This window comes from Mastomys coucha, unplaced genomic scaffold (genome assembly GCF_008632895.1).
Source record: "Mastomys coucha isolate ucsf_1 unplaced genomic scaffold, UCSF_Mcou_1 pScaffold14, whole genome shotgun sequence".
Lineage (NCBI taxonomy): Eukaryota > Metazoa > Chordata > Mammalia > Rodentia > Muridae > Mastomys > Mastomys coucha.
The window spans coordinates 110,224,212-110,232,555 of record NW_022196896.1 but is presented as its reverse complement, the minus strand read 5'-3'; the positions used below and the strand labels follow the sequence as shown (position 1 = coordinate 110,232,555).

Sequence of the window (8,344 nt, the reverse complement as noted above, 5' to 3'; positions counted from 1 at the left end):
AAAAAAAAAAAAAAAAAAAAAAAGAACAAATTCTTTGTTATTAGAACGTTAGTATCCATCACAATAAAGGCATTAGGTAGCTTTTAGAGTAAATGTAAAGTATACTGGATTGATTCCTAATTATGATCTAAATATTATATATTCTATATTTCTATGCTCATGGAATAGCATAAATGTTTTGTTCTCTCTCTATTGTTTTTGATGTAGCTTTATGTAAAGTAGCTAAAAATGGATGAAGGGGTAGTATAAAGTTAATATGATTAAATTCTTGAAGTCAGAATATATCCCAGGGAAAGCCCAGAAGCTGGAGGGAAAGGCTGGACTGCTACTGTACGGTAAGCTTTGGGCTGAGTGATTGCTCATATCCTTAAGAACTGAGGAAAGAACTGGTAGGCTTTTCAAAAGCAAGGGTTCCTGGAGATTTAATTCACAATAACTTAGAAAATTTAACTTTTCTATTTCCTATGTATAGGTTTAAGAAAGTCTACCAAGAAGCGCAGTGAGTCCCCACCTGCTGAGCTCCCCAGTTTGAGGAGGAGCACACGCCAAAAGACCACGGGCTCCTGTGCTAGTACCAGGTAATTAATTTAGTATTTTTGAGCCTTTTATTTCAGGTTTGATCAAAATCTTCCCGTACTTCTTAACATTATTAAAATTTTCCTTCCCTTTTCACCCTCGCCCCCTTTATTTATTTATTTATTTTTTTACTTTTCCTTACCACTGTTTCTGCCTCTCCTTCCCTTGCATTGTTTATGACAGGATCCTGGTTTGTGTCCTAGGTAGCCTGCTACTTTTAATCTTTGCTTGCTCTCAAGTGATGGGATTACAGTAGTATGCTCCACACCCAGCCCAGTTAATGTATAACAATGCAATTTACATATTAAATAAACCCAATGGAATAACTTGACATAACTTTATGCAAAAACCCTCCCCCTCCCCTTTTAGAAAGGGTTTTTTGTGTAGCCCTGGATGTTCTGAAAATCAGTGTAGGGCAGGCTGGTCTCGAACTCACAGAGCTCCACTTGCCTCTGGAGTACTGGGATTAAAGGCTCATATCACCATTTCTGGCCCGAGAAACAAAAATCCAAAAAATAAAACTCAAAACCCCAAACCATCACTTTTTCTAAGTGGGTCAGTACAACAAATATATTCCATGATTCTAGTTATGTATAATTCCCGTTGTACTAATTATCAGTGGAATTAAAGAGTAAACTCAGCCAGCTGTGGTTGGGTTGAACAATCCTAAAACTTGGAGCTTGGAGGATTCTCCCCACCCCAATAGACAATTGTGAACTTTCCCACATAGATTCTGGGAGCTCGTAATGGATCTTTGATATCAAAAAGTACTCTTCTTAACTGTGCCTTCAACTCTCCAGTCCCCTTTCAGTTTTACCAAGGGGTATAGTCTGAATTTGCTGTGCGTGAAGACAGGTATTTTATTGTCATTTTCTTTTTCTTTCATTCCATACTTTTGGTACATTTGGCCACTTAATCAGTACATATAAAATTACTTTATATATAATTTTTATATATACTTTATATATAGAAATACTTTTTATACACATGGTTATGCTGTGTACAAGCTATCTAGCATGCTTGTTTAAAACAGTCTTGGTTCACAACCCTGCCTGAAGTTTTAGGGCTGCTTCTTATATTTTATACCTTGGTGAGATACTGATCTTCTGTTATTTCAGAGTAATAATTTTTGAGGGTAGCACTTGTTAATACAGAATGTTTAGCCTAGATTAGTATAAAAATTAAACAGTTAAATTTTGAATCTTTCATTTGCAGTTTGGTAAAATAGGGTTTTGTTGTTGTTGTTGTTTTTCAAGATAGGGTTTCTCTGTGTAGCCCTGGCTGTCCTGGAACTCACTCTGTAGACCAGGCTGGCCTGGAACTCAGAGATCTGCCTACCTCTGCCTCCCAAGTCCTGGATTAAAGGCGTGCGCCACCACTGCCTGGCAGTAAAATTGGGTTTTGAATGAACTATTTACTTATAATGGAAAGGTTAGTTAATCTTTCCCACTCTTGTTTAGCTTTAACTAAGAAAGAAATTCAAGTCCTCAGGTAATTGCAAGCTTCATTTTCATGCTTACTGAGTGCTTACTACCTGGTTTCACTGATGGTCCAAGACTTTTAGCCTTCGGATTTATCATCCTTAGGTAAACCAGGAAACTGTGTCTGTAATAAAGTATTTGTAATGTTGATCATCTTTTTTCTCAATTTACCCAAGATCATTATCAATAAACTGCTAATGTACTTGATAAGTTGTAATTACTTTATTTCCTTTAGTGTATTCTCTACCTCTGTCCTTAAACAGATCTTCCCAAGTCATCGGTTGTTCATAAATATTAAGCCCTTAACTGTTTTTACAGTGTTAGCATATTTGAATTTAGATGATTTAGGTAATCTGACATAAAGTATGTGCATGATATCCCCCCTGTCCTTTTGATCCTCCTATTATATATATTCTGTAAGCCTTTGTCTATTGTCTGTGATTGTAAATGAGGCTGTATTTTAAATGAGTAGTTTCTTTTTTTTTCCTCTCCCTCTTCAGGAGGATCCACTTCTTCATTTAGCTGAAAGTGTTTAAAAAATCATGTCTGTCTGTAAACATGACAACAGCTCCCAGTAACACAGAAGCCTGTGTTGTGTGAGCTATAACTTGGAAGAATTTCAGATATACAACATCGTAGTGATTTTTTTTTTTTTATTTAAAAGGGAGAAGAAACTGGCTTTGTGCTCTGTGAATTTCAGCTTTGTGTTGTCTATACATTTCTCCTAGTGCCTTGGTAATGCTGACTATGATGACATTTTTCTGTTGCAGTCGGCGAGGCTCTGGCCTGGGCAAGAGAGGAGCAGCTGAGGCCCGGCGGCAAGAGAAAATGGCAGACCCTGAAAGCAACCAGGAGACAGTAAATTCCTCAGCTGCCCGGACAGATGAAGCTCCCCAAGGAGCTGCAGGTAAACTAAAACAAGTAATTTTGTTTGTCTGTTTCACAAATTTATTTTTGGTTGAATTTTCTTGTTCTACATTCTAAGTATGATGAAAGGAGGGGAGAGAATTACCATATAGGTTACTATGAAACACTTTTATTTTACATCATAGATTGGGTAGTCTTGATTAGTGGGCTCATTTGTTTTTAAGATTTAAATTCTCAACCAGTCCATACATGTACTACTTTCAGAGGGCTTTATAGAAAGGTATAAATTTTCCATTTAAGGTTTTTATATAATTGATTATAGAGTTGACTACTGACTGTTTCATTGAATTTAAATTTATAATAAAAAAATAAAGATGTACTTTGATTGCTTTCTAAGCATGTAGATTTTAGCATTGTATAAGCCCCCCAAATTCATTTTGTTCTGAAGCTACTTTAATATTTAGATTTTTATGGGCTATTTTAATTTTTCTTGATAACTTGGATGGCCCAAAAAAAGGGCATGTAATTTTCTTTTTGTTTTATGTATCTGTTAACCATTACCAAAATTGTGGCAATTGAATTTTAAAATCTAGTGTGAAATTGCTCTTTCTAAACAGAAAAAATACTGTAATTTATCATTGTGAATGTGTATTTCTACAATCATGCCACATCAAGTTTAGCTGCAAAGAGTAATGAACTAATGAACAAAGCAATTTCATGTAGTGTGATTTAATATTAGGATATACAGTAGCTTCCTCTAATGCCTGTGGCTGGTCATAAATCATTGTTGGAAAGGTCTGGTTACCCACAGTTACTGTAGTCTGCTTAGCTTAGTTTAATCTTGAAGTAATTTCTATATCCTCATTTAGACAGTGGATTTGTAGCATCTCTTCTATTGGGAATGAAATCTAAGAAGTCTTTTTCTTAATAGTTAATTTGTAAATATTTGGAAGAATAGAAGCTATTTCATTTGCAGACTCTTTAAGGCTGTTGAAAATGCACAGCTTCTCCTTCCCAGTATTAAATACCACTTTCTTCCCTTTCATTATTTATTTCAAGTCGGAATATGGAAATAATGAGGCCAATTCTCAAATGAGTGACAGGAATGGAATTTCTGAATATGTTGTTAACCAGTTTATAGTCACAATAATTATAAACAACAACATCTTATCACTCTGCAGATGTGGCTTTAAACATTTCCCACATATTCCTATTGGATATTGAAAACAACCTGCTGAGGTGTGAGTTCTGTTAATGCCATTTTATAAATGAGGGAAAATTGAGGCACACATTGGTTAAGCTTTCCCAGAGTTCCAAGCTAAGATGTATGACCTTCAATCCAGGTCTCAGAAACCAAGGACAAGGTACAGCCCTGTCTTCTCCCTAGGTACTAGAAGGATTTAATTTGTATGGATATGCTCCAAGGTTAGAAAGGAGAATGGGGAAGGGGAATCTGATCTTCAGCATATTGATTATCAAGGGAATATAGTGTGTTTTTTTGACATCCACATTAGGTACTTGCAAATAATCAGTAAATAGATAGATACTTGTGCGATGTTGACTATTGTAGGAGATACACATGGTGTTCACTGTTTAGAGGGCCATTGGGCTTGCTATGCTTTGGGGTGGAGTCCTTTATGGATAGTAGAAATTGCTCTGTTAGCTGGCTGTGAAATACTTATGGGAAAACGTGCTACCTGTATAATACAGACCTAAATTAGCATAGAGGACTTCTTTGTGGTCATTTCAACTTTTTTTGAAGACAGTCTCTTAAATAGTGATGTCCAGTGATGTAGAAGACTTCTTTCAGAACAGTGAAATGACAAGAAAAAATAGGCATGTTCTGGCATTCACTTTTTATATTAAGAATTCCTAACTTCAAAAAATGATCAGGGTCATATCCTAGAAAGCAGCTAGTTTTGTTTTTAATATGGCTCTACCTGGCTGTTTGCTGATGTCTATTGGTTGTTTTTTTCTACTCTGTTCTTTATACCTTAAAGCAGGAAAACCCCTTCACCACCAAAAAGTGGGTTTGGGTGTTGTTTATTGTGGTGTTTTTCGTTTTATTTTGTTTTGAAAAAACAATTTTGTATAAAATAAAGAGGATAAAGTATTACAGTCAACAAAAGATAGATTCTCACTATGTATTGCTGGCTGGCTGGTAGTCACTATGTAGACCACTCTGGCTCTTCTCCTAAGTGTTTAGACTAAGGTTGGGAGCTACAATACCCAGTACCCAGTTTCCTTTTTTAATTTTTTGAGACAGGGTTTCTCTTTGCTCTCTGTCCTGCAATTTGGCCTATAGACTATTTTGAGGCTAGCCTCAAACTCAGAGAGATCTACCTGCCACTTTGCCTCCTTGAGTGCTGGAATTACAGTCATGTGTTCTCACCATCTGGAATATACCCAATTTTTAGTGCTTTTATTTTCCTGATTACATTTTTTAATACTATAAATTATGTTATGACTATATTACCAGATGATGGAATACACAGTAAAGATCAGTTGTTTTATGACATAGATCTTCCTATTGCCTCCTTTACTTACACATATGCTGCTTAGCAGTTTCTGGCAAGTAAAAATTGTTCTGTAAGCCTTATAATGTTTTATCTTTCCATTGTAAGAGATTGAAGTGTTTATAAATTTGGCATTTTAAAATAGAATAGAATTATTTTAAAAATTTTTTAGTATTTCTGATGTAAAATCTGGGTTTTGGTTATATCTGTTTATATTTGACTATAGAGTAAAAAAAGGTGTGTACCATGAATAAAGTTTTTGGGCTTGACTACTGAAATTTTGAATTGACAGCTATTGGTTGATTACATTTCACAAAACAGCTGTCTCTGTATTAATCAAGTTAGTCTAAAGGCCAGACTGGTCCGAATACCTAATTTTGTAAAACATTGTGTAAATGTAACTTCATTGGACAACTGTCAGAATTTGAAAGAGCTGCCAAGGGCTGGGGAGGGACTTAATGCATAAGAGCTCTAGCTAGTTGAGGTCCCTAGTACCTCTGTCAAAAGCTGTGCTTCACCTTTTCTGTTTATAGAGCTGTGACCCCAGTATTGGCCTAACTCTGCTGAGAGTTTTGGGAGTAAACTAGGTACCAGTAGATGGAGAAACCTGATGCCCTCCATTGATCTCCACTCAAATGTGCTGGCAAAACGTTCACTTTCTTTGTCTTGAGTGGTAGCAAATTTTTGTCACAATTGGCAACTTACCCTTTTGCAAAAGTACCTATCCCTTTTCGTAGAGTGGTTTTGGGAGGTGGATGGTGCTCTCAATTAGAGTTCTATAATGGAATTGTAACATCCTTTTGGTCTGTTTTGTCTGTCCATGAGGATTTTTACTAAGGCCTGCCTTATTTGGGAGTTCACTATAATTGAACAGGACTCTTAATTATGTTTCACAAATTGTATTTCTTGATTAAAACCTTTGTGGAAATGTAATTGGTGTTTATTTTGAAATTTATCAGAAATAAAGATTTCTGTATCTTTTAATGATTATCTTGGGCTGTTTTATGTTTAACTTTGTGTTTGCTTTCTCCACACTTAAAAAAAGTCACTTTAACAAGCTGGGTCTTAATTAGTATCTAAAATACTATTACTTCTTTATAGGACATTGGTATATTGACCATAACTGAATTTAAAATTCCAGCTGAGGGTGTGTGTTTACTTCAGAGAATAGGATTGAAACCTTGCTATCTGGGTTCTAACCTGATTGCTAGCTGGCATGAACACTTAAGTCATGAAGGCTTAATTTTTTCCCTCTGCATGAAGGATATCTGTAAGCTAACATGTTGACAATTCAGCATGTAAGCATCTTAATGCTGCCTCATAAGTAGCTTTTGTATAGTTCAGTTTTAGTTTTTTCATCATTTTTATTAATCTCAAATCAAAGGCTTTATCCTTAATAGTATACTCAATAAGACAGTATACATAAATAAATGCATACAGCATTTCTAAAATGCAGAATTGGTGGTTGGCACAGTGTCATCTTTTGCTTTTAAGATTTATTTATTTATATATATTATACTGTCACTGTCCTCAGATCCTGTTATGCCGTGTGCTGTGTGTGTACGTGTGTGTGTGTGTGCGCGCGTGCCCGCCCGCCTGCCTTTCCTATGGTAATGATAAACTTGCCATCATGCCAGGTTAGAAGAGCTTTCAAAATTTTTGTCTGTCAAAGACCTCTGTCTTCTTGCCTTCCATTCTTTCATTATTTAGTAAGTAGGCTGAGAGTATTGTTAATGATGTGGTTTTATGCAGAACAAACCTGTTTGTAAAGCTGTATAGGTCTAAGCATATACTCAGAGATTTAGCAGATTACTAGTTTCTTCTCCTTTGGTTAGACTTATAATATCTGACACTGTTAACCTGGTTTTGTTTCTGTTTTGATTCATCTTTGTTTTGTCTAGTGGAATCCTTCTGCTTCTTCATTCTACTTTAACTTTTGGCATCTTGGCTTCTCTTTTTTCATACTTCATAGCAGTTCTCGCACTTGTGTGTTAGTTGTAATGTATGTCTTCAGTATTTCCAAAAGGAAGAGAGTATATGATCTTTTCACACTCTTGCAGCTAGAGAAAATAGATAAATGATTATTTACATTTCCGAAATAACAGAATGGTTTTAGTAGCCTGACTTGATTGACTAATGGCAGAGGAATCCAGGAGAAAGCTATTTCAAGGGCATGAAGGTTGCAAATTTATATTTATATAACTGCTGAGCTCTTCCTTTGCTCCTGAATTTTATATGGCAGTGAGTTGTAGAATGGCTTGAGTGTGTAGGAAGAGAGATTTAACTTATAGTCGGTAAAGCTTTGGTTTTTCTTTAAGGTAAGCCAGACATATAAGATTAAATGCTCCTCCTAATCCTTACCTTCCCCTCTCCCCAAGCCTCTAGTTCTGTTGCAGGGGCTGTTGGCATGACCACCTCTGGGGAGAGTGAATCGGATGATTCTGAGATGGGACGATTACAAGGTAAAGACAGTCATTGAGTTTGCAAGAAATGATTACCACAGGCTGCAGATAGTCCTATTCTTGACTTGAACTCAGTTCATTTATAGTCTCTGAACACTGTCTAGGGATTTTAGGTATACCTGCACCTTCTGGGAAAAAGAAAATGTTTTATTGCTTAACTTGATGCTTTGGGTTCAGAGATGACCTGTCTGTGTCTTCATTTTTACTGTTTAACCAAGCCTCATAGTTTTTCAAAAAATCTCCACCTGATTAATTGGCTTTAGTAATAAATTACGAAGCACCTCAATATGTTGTTGTTCTCTAGTATCTAAAAACAGAAATGTAACAGGGTGGGTTTTCCCTACACCCCACGCTCTTTTGAAACTATAGTTGGTTTTCTCTTTTTAAATATTGTCAATCTTATATATACTCCATGTTTGATTTAGATGGGTTTGTACTTATA

At 35.8% G+C, this 8,344-nt stretch overlaps 1 protein-coding gene across 24 annotated transcripts in view; it reads left to right on the top strand.

The window, feature by feature from the left end:
* Nucleotides 1-8,344, top strand: part of Trip12 (thyroid hormone receptor interactor 12) — a 130,682-nt gene that overhangs the window by 67,047 nt on the left and 55,291 nt on the right. For 23 of the 24 annotated variants that reach the window (XM_031368223.1, XM_031368220.1, XM_031368227.1 and 20 more), the window contains 3 exons: nucleotides 473-578; nucleotides 2,828-2,964; nucleotides 7,819-7,902. In XM_031368223.1, coding sequence (XP_031224083.1) covers nucleotides 473-578; nucleotides 2,828-2,964; nucleotides 7,819-7,902 — 327 coding nt within the window. The remainder of the gene's footprint in view (nucleotides 1-472; nucleotides 579-2,827; nucleotides 2,965-7,818; nucleotides 7,903-8,344) is intronic. The other variant, XM_031368218.1, reaches the window with a different exon arrangement.